This window comes from Dermochelys coriacea, chromosome 10 (genome assembly GCF_009764565.3).
Source record: "Dermochelys coriacea isolate rDerCor1 chromosome 10, rDerCor1.pri.v4, whole genome shotgun sequence".
Taxonomy (NCBI): domain Eukaryota; kingdom Metazoa; phylum Chordata; order Testudines; family Dermochelyidae; genus Dermochelys; species Dermochelys coriacea.
The window spans coordinates 38,460,083-38,474,587 of record NC_050077.1 but is presented as its reverse complement, the minus strand read 5'-3'; the positions used below and the strand labels follow the sequence as shown (position 1 = coordinate 38,474,587).

The following is a 14,505-nucleotide window of genomic DNA, read 5'->3' as shown; positions in this document are numbered from 1 at the left end:
TTATTTTCATGAGCACAACTCTGACTGTTGGATTACAAATAAAACCAGACTTTGGTTATTTTTTACCTCATTTAATGTTTGTTGTTTTTTCTGAACTTGATTTGAAATATAGAACAACTTTATTAATGGCAGGTCTCCTAGCAGCTGGTACCAATAAAGGGAGAATAGCTATGTGGAGGAAAGCATCAGTGTCCAATCAGAGCACATGGGCGTTGGAGGGAAAGGACAGATGGAAGCTTCAGACCCCTACAGAGCTGGAGGGAAATATCACTCAGATAAAGGTAAATGTGGGGTTGAGTTGATCTCTTTCCCCTTTAGGATTGTTTGCTGTCAGAGGAAGGTGTTAGTAAATCTTTCTAATACTCTGCATATTCCCTGCATCCTCTGGTTTCCAAATACTAGAAATGGGAAGAGAAGAGTGTCAGACAAAGTGGCCTAAATATAATACTTTGCATTTCTTTGACACTTTCTATCTGAGGCTCTTACAGCACTTTACAAATAATAAGTTAATGTGTCTTTTTGTGAAGTAGGTAAATATTATCCTCTTTTATAAAAGGTGTGTAAACTGGCAGAGACTAAAGCCCCAGATTTTTAAAGGTAATTTGGCATTGCTGTGTTCAGTGTTGAAATGCCTAACTTGTTTAGGAGCCTAAGGGTAGGTCTACACTACCCGCCGGATTGGCAGGTAGCAATCGATATATCGGGGGTCAATTTATCGCGTCTAGTCTAGACGCGATAAATCGATCCGCGAGAGGCGCAAGCGGAGTTGACGGGGGAGCGGCAGCAGTCGACTCACCGCCATGAAGTTGCTGCGGTAACTTCTAGGTTATGGTACGTTGACCGTACGTAATGTAGGTACGTCGACTTCAGCTACGCTATTCTCATAGCTGAAGTTGTGTACCTTACATCAACTCCCGCCCCCTAGTGTAGACCAGGGCTTAATGTCATTTTACAAATGGATCTAGGTATTTAGGAGGCTTAATCTCAGACTGTCAGTGGGATTTTGGCTCCTAAGTGCCTAGATCCCTTTTGAAAATGCGTTAGATTCCTAAATCAGTTAGCTGAGTACCACAATACCTAAACACCTCTTAAAAATCTGGGGATAGGTTACATGCCCAAGGTCACACAGTACATCAGAGACAGAGCTAGGATTAGAATTTGGGATTTAGACTCCCAGGTGTGTGATTTGACCACAGACCCATCCTTCCCCTCCAAATTGGAGACAAAGAACTCAAACGAGGACTCCAGATATTTTCAGAGATTTTCCTCCTAATGTTTATAATTTGTCATATTGCAATGCCTTGAAATTACTTCATTCTAAAACACATGTTGGAACATACACTTGCATATTTGCCAAAATTGTTATTACAGAATTGTTATTTCTGTATAAAATCCTGTATGGACATTCTTATTCCAGAATGAGAATGTCCACATGGGCATTTATATCAAAATAACTATTCTGGAAAAATGATTTTAGAACAGCTAATTTGGTAAATTTTCAGATGTGGATGTACTCTGGGTTAAATAAATTTTTCAAAAAAAAGCAAAGTATTCTGCTGGATATTCCTCACTTGTTTGTTTTTCTCCTCCAGTTCTCCTCCAGTACTTGACAGGGTTGGGATGCTTCTAGGGTAACACTCTCTTGAGAGCAGTTAGGCATGTGCCTGGAGCTCTAGGAAAAAACAGAGTTAATAAGACACATGCACCTCTAAATATACTACCAAGTATATAAAGACTAACAATATTTTCCACATCTCAAGGATGATTTTAGCCAGTTGATTCTGGGAAACTTTCACAGGATAGTGCATCAGCCACTTTGTTAGAAGCTCCTGAGATGTGTTGGATGTCGAAATCAAAATCTTGGAGAGCTAAACTCCACCGAATAAGTTTTGTTATTTCCCGTGGCGGTATGAAGCCACTGTAGCACAGCATGGTTGGTTTGCAGGTGGAAACGCCGTCCCCAAACATATGGGCGTAGCTTTTCCAGAGTGTAGACAATGGTTTAACATTCTTTTTCACTGACTGACCAGTTGCTTTCCCTCTCAGACAGTTTTTTGCTGAGAAACACTACAGGGTGGAATTCTTGTTCCGGTCCTTCCTGCATTAAAACTGCTCCCACACCACACTCGGACGCATCTGTGGGTACTAGGAACGGTTTGTCAAAAAGTCTGGGGCCCTTAGTACAGGCTCAGACATGAGTGTCGCTTTAAGTTGGTTAAAGGCCTTCTCAAACTCTTCGGTCCACTGAACGGCATTTGGCTGTTTCTTTTTGGTTAAGTCTGTCAGTGGGGCGGCGATCTGCCTGAATTGCGGTACAAACTGTCTGTAATAACTGACCAAGCCTAAGAAGGATTGAACCTGTTTCTTGGACTTTGGGACAGGCCACTTTTGGATAGCATCCACTTTGGCCTGTAGAGGGTTGATAGTTCCTTGACCCTCCTGGTGTCCAAGGTAAGTCACTCTGTTTAGGCCTATTTGACACTTCTCAGCCTTAAGTCAGTCCTGCCTCCCTTATGCACTCAAAGACTTTTTGTAGATGTTCCAGGTGTTCTGCCCAGGAATCCGAAAATATGGCCACATCGTCAAGGTAGGCGACTGCATATTCTCCTAATCCTGCTAGGAGACCATCTACAAGTCTTTGGAAGGTGGCGAGTGCATTCTGCAGTCCGAAAGGGAGTACATTAAATTCATACAGCCCGACATATGTGGTGAAGGCTGACCTTTCCTTGGCGGATTCATCTAGCAGTACGTGCCAGTATCCTTTGGTTAAGTCCAAGGTAGAGATGAACTGGGCCCGTCTCAGTTTCTCTAATAGTTCATCTGTGCGTGGCATTGTAACTCTGGGCGAGTTACAGCATTTAGCTTATGGTAGTCCACGCAAAAACATATCTCCTGGCCATCGGGTGGCAAAATCCATGCAAGTCAGTATGTACTGCTTTCCTCTGGGTGTCTTTTTCGGATATCCAGAATATCCACAGCTAATCGCTGAAATGGAACTTCAATGATGGGGAGTGGCTGGAGAGGGGCTTTGACCTGGTCTTGGGGTTTTCCCACTTTTTGGCATATTTCACAAGAGCGGACATAGGTAGAAATATCCTTGCCCATTCCCTCCCAGTGGAATGACCTCCCCAACCGGTCTTTCGTCCTGTTCACCCCAGCATGGCCACTAGGATGATCGTGGGTTAAGCTCAAGAGCTTGACCCGGTACTTAGTTGGAACTACCAACTGTCTCTGAGGATGCCAGTCTTCCTGGTGTCCACCAGAAAGTTTCCTTGTATAAAAGTCCTCTTTCTACAACAAACCTGGATCGATTAGAAGAGCTGAGAGGCGGTGGGTTGCTCCGTGCCGCCGTCCAGGCTCTCTGGAGGCTTTCATCTACTTCCTGTTCAGCCTGGAACTGTTCCCTTGATGCTGGAGACATCAGTTCCTCGTTGGATTGTGGACCTATACTTGGTACTTCTGGAAACGATGTAGGGGTTGGGGCTATTTCCGTTGACTGTGAACCACTCTCCGCTGGTGCACTATATTGGGGTTCAGGTTCCGGCTGAGCTTCTTGTGTAGGGTTATCGGCTGCTGCCAGTTCAGGTTCAGTGGGGCCCTCTGGTGCTGGGGTTGCAAGTACTGGATTCAGTGCTGGCAATGGGTCTGGTGCTGGTTGTTCTGCCGGTTCCGGTTCTGGGACTGGCTCTGTCTGGGTCTCTGGGACTGGATCCACTACTGCTGTTGCAGACATTGGCCGGGGATCCAGGTCCATCACCTCTGACTGGGTCCTTGTAGAAGTTTCCAGAACAGCACTAGGTGTGACGGCTGGTTTAGTCTGGCTGCGGGTGACCATTCCCACCCTCTTGGCTGACTTCACATGATTGGCCAAATCTTCCCCCAACAGCATGGGGATGGGATAATCATCATAGACAGCAAAAGTCCACGTTCCTGACCAGTCCTTGTACTTGACAGGCAACTTGGCTGTAGGCAAATTGAAAGAGTTGGACTTGAGGGTTGAATCGTCACTTGGATCTCTGGGTTGATTAAATTGGGGTCCACTAAGGAAGCATGGATAGCCGATACCTGTGCTCCGGTGTTCCTCCATGCGGTGACCTTCTTCCCACCCATGCTCACAGTTTCCCTCTGCTCCAAGGGTATCTGGGAGGTATCTGGGCCTGAGGACCTCTGGTGTGATTCCGGTACAATGAACTGTAATCTGTTGGGGTTGTTGGGGCAGTTGGCCTTTACATGACCCGGCTCGTTACATTTAAAACATCGTCCAGCTGATGGGTCACTGGGGCGAGGTGGGTTGCTGGAGAACGATGTGGTGGGACGATAAGGTGGCTGGAAGGTTCCTTGGGGGGTAGGTGGGGCCTTGGACAGCCCCCGGTAGTAGGGTGTGGTCTAAGGTTGTCCCTTCTGGTATCCGCTCCAACTGCGACCAGTTTTTTTTCTTCTCTGCCACCTCCACCCATTTGGCTCCAATCTCCCTTGCCTCGATTACAGTTTTGGGCTTCCCATCTAGGATGTATCTTTCTATTTCCTCAGGAACACGCTCTAAGAATTGCTCTATTTGCATTAGGAAGGGCAAATCTGGAGATTTAACACTTGCTCCTGATATCCAGGCATCCCAAAGTTTCACAATGTTGTAGGCATGTCGGGTAAATGATACGTCTGGTTTCCACCTTAGGGCTCTGAACCGCCAACGGAAATGCTTGGTTGTTAGTCCCATTCTGACTCTTGCCTTGGTTTTAAACAGTTCATACTGGTTCGTGCGTTCCTTAGGCATTTCAGCTGCCACCTCATCTAAGGGTCCACTGAGCTGTGGCCTCAGCTCTACTATGTATTGGTCTGTAGAGATGCTGTACCCAAGGCAGGCCCTTTCAAAGTTTTCTAAGAAGGCCTCAGTATCATCGCCTGCCTTGTAGGTGGGGAACTTTCTGGGATGGGAAGTGGTACCTGGAGAAGGATTGCTAGGGTTGTTGGTATATTCTGCTGAGCCTTTGCCCTCTCCATCTCCAGTGCATGCTTCCTCTCTTTTTCCTTCTCCTCCTCCACATGCTTCCTCTCCTTTTCCTTCTCCTCCTGTTCTTTGGCCCTTGCCTCCAGTTCTTTGTCCTTGGCCTCCATTGCTCTCCTGTGGGCAGCTGCTTGGTGGTGTTCTGCCTCTTTCGCTGCCTCCCTGTCTTTGTCCTTTGCCTCCATTTCTCTCCGCATGAGTTCTATCTGTCTTTCATGTTCCTTTTGTTTTTCCTCGGCCTCAAATCTGGCTAATTCCAGCTTTTGTTGAACCATGGAGTCTGTCATCCTAACCTCTCTGTTTTTAACTAACTTTACACCTGAGAGTTAGACAGAAAACCAAAACAAAAAAAAAAACTTGGCTTGTAAAATTTTGCTGTCCTGAATATGATACCTATATTCTCTGATAGTGATTGTCAACCTACAGAGAAATCCTAAAAAAAAAAAACCTAACACCTTTGGCTCCAAGCAAATAGGCAGAAAACCCCTCTAGTTGCTCTTAGGAAAAACAAAAAACAAAAAAAACTTCAGGTCTGTGAAGACTGGTGAATTTCCCTGCAGAAGGTTAACTATCCTGCCTTTAGGTAGAGAGAACTCCAGCTCACAAAAGGCAATTCCCTTTTGTCTCTGCTCTGGCCCCAAAGCAGAGAAAAAAAAACCCCTCTAACTGTTTTCAGTTTAACCTGCTTTCCAGCAGCTCAATGGAAAAAAAATGTCCTTCTCAAATCTGTGCTTCTGGGTCAAAAAAAATCTCAAAATGATTTCAAGTTGATCCCACCGCTCTGCCACCATGTCAAGGTTCCTTCCCCACTCTGAACTCCAGGGTACAGATGTGGGGACCTGCATGAAAACCTCCTAAGCTTACTTTTACCAGCTTAGGTTAAAACTTCCCCAGCGTACAAACTATTTTACCCTTTGCCCTTGGACTTCCACTGCCACCACCAAACGTTTGACTGGGTTTACTGGGAAAACGTTGTTTGGGAACGTCTTTCCCCCCAAAATCCTCACCAAAACCTTGCACACCCCTGCCTGGGGAAGGCTTGATAAAAATCCTCACCAATTTGCATAGGTGACCACATATCCAAACCCTTGGATCTTAAGAACAATGAAAAAAAGCATTCAGTTTCTTACAAGAAGAATTTTAATATAAGAAAAGGTAAAAAGAATCACCTCTGTAAAATAAGGATGGTAAATACCTTACAGGGTAATTAGATTCAAAACATAGAGAATCCCTCTAGGCAAAACCTTAAATTACAAGAAAGACACAAAGACAAGAATATTCATTCTATTCAGTGCAGTCTAATTTCTCAGCCATTTAAAGAAATCATAATCTAACATATAACTAGCTAGATTACTTACTAAATTCTGACAGGTTTCAGAGTAGCAGCCGTGTTAGTCTGTATTCGCAAAAAGAAAAGGAGTACTTTAGAGACTAGTCTCTAAGGTGCCACAAGTACTCCTTTTCTTTTTACTAAATTACTCCATTCCTGTTCTGTCCCCGGCAAAAGCATCACACAGATAGACAGACCCTTTGTTTCTCCCTCCCTCCAGCTTTGAAAATATCTTTTCTCCTCATTGGTCATTGTGGTCAGGTGCCAGCGAGGTTATCCTAGCTTCTTAACCCTTTACAGGTGAAAGGATTTTTCTTCTGGCCAGGAGGGATTTTAAAGGTGTTTACCCTTCCCTTTATATTTATGACACATATTCTAGGTAAGAATCAGGTCATAAGAACAGCCATTCTGGGTCAGACCAAAGGTTCATTTAGCCCAGTATCCTGTCTTCCGACAGTGGCCAATGCCATATGCGTCAAAGGGAATGAACAGAACAAGTAATAATCAAGTGATCCATCCCCTGTTGCCCATTCCTAGCTTCTGGCAAAACCGAAGCTAGGGACACCACCCCTGTGCATTCTGGCTAATAGCCATTGATGGACCTATCCTCCATGAGTTTTTAACCATGTTATAGTCTTGGCATTCACAAGATCCTCTGGCAAAGAGTTCCACAGTTTGACTGTGCATTGTCTGAAGAAATACTTCCTTTTGTTTTAAACCTACTGCCTATTAATTATAAACCTCTTATCATATCCTCCCTTAGATGTCTCTTTTCCAAGCTGAAAAGTCAGTTTTATTAATGTCTCCTCGTATGGAAGATGTTCCATACCCCTAATCGTTTTTGTTGCTCTTTTCTGTACCTTTTCCAGTTCCGATATATCTTATTTGAGATGGGGCGACCAGATTTGCTCGCAGTATTCAAGATGTGGATGTACCATGGATTTATACAAAGGCAATATAATATTTTCTGTCTTATTATCTATTCCTTTCTTGATGATTCCCAACTTTCTGTTACCATTTTTGACTGCCGCTGCACATTGGGTGGGTGGATGTTTTCAGAGAACTGTCCACAATGACTCCAAGATCTCTTTCTTGAGTGGTAACAGCTAATTTAGACCCCATCATTTTATAGGTCGGTGGGCATGCCCCAGCTATGTTCTCCACATCCAAACATAGAGCTGTAAAACAGCAGAGAAGTCAAGAATGCAAATCTTTTGTTAAGACATTATAGTAACAGAAAGTCCAGGATATAGGAAGTTGTTAGTGCCATTAGCATGTCATCCATCTGCTAAAAAGTGAGGGAATGGAAGAACTTTGCATATTACAGATGTTTACCTCTGCCTCATAATTCAGATACTTTTCAGATAGCAGGATATGGACCATTGTTCAGAAATAGCTTTCTTGTTCCCAACATTTGGTATTTGGCAATGTTTTGTTTGTTCTGTTATCAACAATCAAAGCATTTCCATCTCAGTTTGTAAAAACAACTTTATTTACAGACATTCCAGTTTTCTATACTAATCCCTACCTTGCAGAATGAAAATATCTTGTAGGAGCTTTTAAAAATTGTTATTCTTCTTCCAGGAGTGTCCCTGTGGGTGCTTCCCTTTCGGTGTCCATGCGCCCTACACTTGTAATTGGAGATTTGTAGTAGCAGTGCCTAGCTGGGTTGCCGTCTGGTGCTGCCCGAGGCAGTTACATTGCGCTGTGTGACCAACTGTTCCTAAGTTCCTTCTCTATTGCCTTTTGCTTGAGTCGGAGAGATTAGTTGCGCCTCTTTCTTTCTTTTAGATAAGATAGCTTATAATTAATGTCAACTCAGTAGTTAGATAGTTAATCGTTCTTATACTTATACTTACCTTACTTTATTTTATTGAAATTTTTTTTTCTTTATTTATCCACCTTATTAGGAAGATAAGGCTAGGCTTCTCTAGAGTTACTGCTCCCTTTCTTAATTTGGGACAGAACCTTTTTGGCATGCCCAGATCACCAGGATTTAAATGTTGTCTTGACTTTCAGACTGTCAAATCCCTATCTCTGTCAGACATGTGCAGTGTGACCACTTTCCCGGCGAGACACACATCCCTCAAAAGTCTACTGTGATGGGGTGTACAAACACCACACTGGCAATAGGGGTTTAAGGGATTACTTTGGGCTCAGCCAACCCTGCCTCGCCACACCTGCAGCAAATGCTCCATCTGCTGGAGGAATTAAAAGGAAGGCAATTAGCACATTTGGGGGTAGAGCTGGAGGCGAGCAGACCTGCAGCCCACAGCTCCAGCAGCGCAGAGCAGAGGGAAGCCTAAGACTCTGACACAGCTGCCTAAAGGTCCCTTCTTGAGGGAAGGGAGAACCCACCCCAGAGACAACCAGAGAGGGAAGTATCCTGTGGACCTTGAACATTGGTATCCCCCTCTTATTTATTGTGGTTTGGATTTCCCCACCAGGGGAAAGCCTTGGACTAAGCTGACCCTAGGGGGGGACAAAAGGAAGAGGCCCAGGGAGGACAGCATTAAGCAGCCTTGGTTGCCAGACTACTGGTAGCCCAAAGGGCCCTGGGTTGGAGTCTGGTGGAGTGAGAGGGCCCGGGCTCCCCTCCTGACAATCCCCTTGGGAGTCATGAGCTACAGCCATGACTACTAGGCCACGTTCCCCAACAAGACCCCAAGTTAGAACCATTACATATCCACGCTGCCGTAATCCAAGGACCAGAACAAGAAAAGTGAGGGACCTTCAACTTAAGCTCCTTATGATGGAGAAATCTCTCTGAAACCTGCCTTGGACCCTGAGTCGAGGACTCACCAACAGTCACCATTAGCAGCCTCTGACAGAGGTCCTGCCTCAACAGCCCCTACAAAGAGACTTTATCCAAGAAGGCTACAAAAAAGCAGGCTCAGATTTCACTGCAACGGGAATTGGTTAAGAAAAAGCAAGACCCTGACCCCCAAGACTACCTTGGTGCCAATGGCAGCAGGCACGTTGGCATCCGAGACACCGGGACCTTCTGGTATCACGAGTTCCCAGAGAGCGAAAGACCCTAAGTGTGCAAGCTCGGACCAAGGCTCACAGGGCAAAGTAAAACCCTCCACCTCGGTACCCACAGTAGCAAAAAGACACTATGCATTGGGCAGTGCAATGACGCGACCTGTGGTACTTACACAGCACAACACAAGATCCTTGGCACCGGCTGCTACTACTCACACTCCCTTACCACTGCAGCACCGACATCGGTACCAGCATTCACGGTACTTTACCAATTCTTAAGACATACAGAGCTACTGGTCTCTTCAATCCTGGAGTTCCCCCTCCTCGGTACTGATGGCACTCCAAATCAGTAGGTACCGAGCCCCCTGACCACACCACCTAGATCAGCTCCCCCTCTTTCCAGTGATGATGATAGGGATGAAGGGGAAATATATGCACCTCATCACTCTTCACCCAAACCAGAACCATCCCACCATACAAAATACCACTCATCTTTAGAGGCACATAGCTGGTATGGGCACCCATTGGCGCCACTTCCCATGCCATTCCCATCAAATTGGCCCTACTGGAACCATTGGCAGTATGTAGGGCAAAAATCTCAAGCCCCCAAGACCACCAAGATCTAGAGCACCACAATTTCCATCATCACCTATACCAGGACCCTCAGAAACACATGAGGAGGTGAATGAGGAAACTGAAAAAATCTCAGACCAGGAAGCCTTACCACCAGTGAACCTGTCATCTTCATCACCTGATGAAACTGTAATGCCACCACCTCCCCACAGGAGATGACTTCAAACAATTCCAGAAACTCTTCAAAAGGGTGGCAGAGTCCCTGGACATAACCCTAGAAGAGGTACCTGAATTTCAGCATAAACTACAATACATACTTCAGTAACAGTATCTTTGCCTAGGAAGATGTCTGATTAATGGTGCTATTATGGAGCCTGCCAAAACCATCTCTCAGACACAAGCAACAGCACCTCCCTCATACAAAAGATCAGACAAGAAATACTATGTGCCATCTAAAGGAGTGGAGTTCTTGTTCACACACTCCACGCCAAACTCACTAGTCGTGGAGGCAGTAAATGAGAGGGGAAAGCAATACCATACTAGAACAACCCTGTATGACAGAGAATGGAAGAGGTTAGTGTGACGTTGCACTCCATATGTTTTATGGAAATATGCTTCTGAATATATTCCTCCTATTTGTATGCATGTATCATTCTTGTATCTGAAGCTAGAAATATGAAGTATAAATCTGAGGTCCTATTGTAATTTATGCAAAGTGTGGGCCATTAATGGTGGTTTAGAATCTTGATGGCTCCCATTGACTAGGACAATTGGTTGTAAATGGTTTATTTACCTGCATGCCTTCCTGTGCATATGTGGGCCAACCCAGGAAGAATGGAGACTAGAGGTCTTACAGTGACATGTGATCATGTCACATGATACTGGAATCCATCTTAATCCTTGTACTTTTCCATTGATGAGGCAGGGGTGGGGACAATCCCAGCATTTCATTTATTTAAAAAATAAATACACAAAAACCTAAAGAATGGTTTCATTGCAAATTAATGTTCAAACGTAGTTCATTTTGTTAGTGTCAAAATGGTGACACTAACAACTATAATTCCAGCGTTAGAAAAGGGCGACTGGCTCTTGGCCCGGGACACACATTTCCATATTATCATCCATCCATCACACAGAAGATTCCTAAGATTCACCCTGGGAAAACAACACTTCCAATACAAAGTACTACCCTTCAGCTTGTCGACCGCCCCAATAGTTTTCTTCAAAGTCTTAGCAGTGATGGCGACACACCTCCACAGACACAGAGTCATGATGTTTCATATCTGGACAACTGCCTCATAAAGGCAGCAACACAACATGAAGCAATGAACACCACTCACAGTACAATAACCCTTTTCACAAACTTAGGGTTACAAATAAACATGCAAAAGTCAACATTGATACCTGTCCAGAAACTGGAATTCATCAGAGTTTTTGTCCAAACTGTTCAACAGCAACCCTACCTCATAAACGCTTCATCACACTTGTCAGCTTTGTTTCGACAGTGACTGACAACCCACAAACATCTGCCAGAATATGCCTACAACTTCTTGGACATATGTCAGCAACAATGTTTGTCTTCAAACATGCCAGACTACACATGTGATGCCTGCAGGCCTGGCTTCGAACCTTATACATACCACACAGGCACTGCCTAAGCAGATGTCTTTATAATGCCAAATAAGTTAAAGGATTCCCTAAAATGATGGACACAATCGAACGTCTGTACAGGAGTCTCATTTCCAACAATGACAGTCACTGCGGATGCCTCCCTAATAGGTTGGGGAGTGCATCTACTCAACACAGTCCCAAGGCTAAAGGTCCCCATCAGAGTCCAACAGGCACATAAACTTGCTGGAGCTAAGGGTACGTCGCAGCGCATGCAACCACTTTCTACCTCTAAACAAAAACAAAGCCATCAGGAACCTCATGGACAATGTAGCATGCATGTTTAACATAAACTGCCAACGAGGGGCGTGGTGGCGTGATCCCACTCCCTATACACGGAGGCAATAGCGCTCTGGAATTGGTGCATAAGCCACAACATTGACATATCAGCATCCTATCTTTCAGGATGTCAAAACACAACAGCAGATGTGCTAAGTGGAGAGTTCTCACAGAATCCTGAATGGGAAATATACCCTGGAGTTCTACGTATGATATTCAAGCTATGGGGCTTCCCTACCATAGACCTCTTTGCAACACCACAGAACGCCAAGTGTCCTCAATATTGCTCCAGAGCTGGACTGGGACCCCATTCCCTAGGTGACGCTGTCCTCATCAACTGGGATACCCTTTTAATGTATGCATTTCCCCCGACCCTACTCTTAACCTGGGTCAGAAACAAGATCAAGAGGGACAAATCCGAAGTCATCCTAATAGCACCTTGTGCTCACCTCAAAAATCTTCCTCTAATACCTCATCTTCTCTCCCAAGATGCAGGAGACATCCACCATCTGAACCTCACAGTACTACACCTCAAGGCCTGGCTACTCCATGGCTGAGAGGAAATGAAATGAAATGACCCTTTCGGAGGAAGTAAAAGACATATTACTGCACAGCCATAGACCAAATATAAGAAAAACATGTATTCATAGTGGAAATGGTTCAACATATGGTGCTAGGACAAACAAATCGTACCAACATCCTCCCTTTTTCCAAGGGTACTGGATTACATATTAGAACTAAAAAAACTGGGTCTCTCCACAAGCTGCATCAGGGTACGTTTGGCAGCTATCACAGCATTCCACAGTAAGATGGATGGGGTCACCATATTCGCCAGCCCACAACTAAACATTTCCAAGGAAGTGAGAACGCTTACCCCGAAATAAGGAACCCACCTCCTACATGGGAACTCAACCTGGTATTACGCTGACGTGGGGGAAAACCCTTTGAGCTGCTGGCCACCTGCTCGTTACTCCACCAATGAAGGTGGCTTTCCTCTTCGTCATTATGTTTGCCAGATGGGTGGGAGAACATGGTGCCCTAATGGCACCCCCCCCATACACCACTTTCTTTAAAGATAAAGTTACCTTAAAACCACACCCTAAATTCCTAGCCAAGGTTGCCTCCCCTTTTCATATGAACCAACCCATTTTACTTACCTATGTTTTTTCCAAAACTGCATGCAGACAAAAGAGAGGGGCATCACTCCAGACACTGGATGTTCAAAGAGCGTTAGCTTTCTACGTGGAAAGAACAAAAACATTTAGAAACTCCATCAAGACTATTCGTCTCTATAACAGAACGATCAAAAGGGAAAACCATCGCAAAGCGGACTATCTAAATGGATATCAGGATGGACCTTTGTTATCAAAAGCATCAATTACAAGTCCCAACGGGAACCCGCACAACACAGGCACCAACTCCGTGGGTGCTGTCGGGCTGGAGCACCCATCAGGAAAAATTAGCAGGTGCTCTGTACCCACTGGCAGCCAAGCTCCTCCCGCTCCCACCTCCTCCTCCTACCCTGAGTGCGACATCCCTGCTCCTCCCCCTCCCAGCACTTCCCATCCACCACCTAACAGCCGTTCGGCAGCGCTTAGGACTTTTCTGGGAGGGAGGGGGAGGAGTGGGGATGTGGCGTGCTCGGGGGACGAGCCAGTAAAGAGGCAGGGCGGGGACTTGGGGGAAGGGAGGGAATTGGTGCAGGGTGAGGGTGATGTGGGGGTGGAGTCGAGCACCCACGGGGCAGAAGGGAAGTTGGCGCCTATGCACGCACACACTTCCAGCATCCATAGCCTTTCTCATCAATGTCCCCATTATTGACATTTGCAGAGCAGCAACTTGGGCATCTGCCCACATTCACAAAGCACTATGCTATAGAGCAACAGTCATCATCAGATGTTCTGTTTGGACTCTGTTTTATCAATCATCACTAATGCAACTCTGAAGCCTGTACCTTCCACTGAGGGGCACTGCTCCACAGTCACCTAAAGTGGAGCATCCACAGGGATGCTCCTCAAAGAAGAAGAGATGTTTACTCACCTTGTGCAGCAACTGAGATTCTTCAAGATGGTTGTCCCTGTGGGTGCTCCACTACATTCCCTTCTCTCCTCTACTTTGGAGTTTCACGCTAGATTCTCTGTGGTAGAGAAGGAACCAAGGGACGGCTGGTTGCACAGTTCTATTTAACCCCCTGGGGTGGCGCATAACAGGAATGGCATGTGCGTGACCCAACTAGGCACTGCTACTACAAATCTCTGATTACAAGCACAGGGCGCAAAATGGAGCACCCACTGGTGGTTACATAGCACTGTGCATCTTGAAGAACCTCAGTTACTGTAGATGGGAGTAACCCTCTCCTCTTGGAATCCTCAGATAATTCCTCTAAAAGGTTTTTACCCACTTTTCCATGAAAACCCCCAGATGAGGCAGAAAGCCATAACAATGTATTGAGACCAAAAGTCAATATCAGCTGAGTTTGGCTCCTGGCCAGATTAATCTTTCAGTTTGTTACAATCTAGTCCAATGGTTTGTGTAGAGAGGTAGATGGGAAATACTCACTCTGTAGTCCAGAGGTTCTCAAACTTTAGAAACTCGAGGACCCGCATTTTGATTTAAAAAATTTTATGAATCCCCAAGCCAGCTTCTAATTTTCTCCGGTGGTGCTCAA

The 14,505-nt window shown here is 45.3% G+C and overlaps 1 protein-coding gene across 11 annotated transcripts in view; it reads left to right on the top strand.

Annotated features, from left to right (window-relative positions):
* The window catches only part of IFT140 (intraflagellar transport 140), a 250,730-nt gene that overhangs the window by 70,416 nt on the left and 165,809 nt on the right, over nt 1-14,505 (top strand). For all 11 annotated transcript variants that reach the window (XM_038420185.2, XM_038420186.2, XM_038420187.2 and 8 more), the window contains one exon: nt 133-281. In XM_038420185.2, the coding sequence (XP_038276113.1) occupies nt 133-281 (149 nt within the window). The remainder of the gene's footprint in view (nt 1-132; nt 282-14,505) is intronic.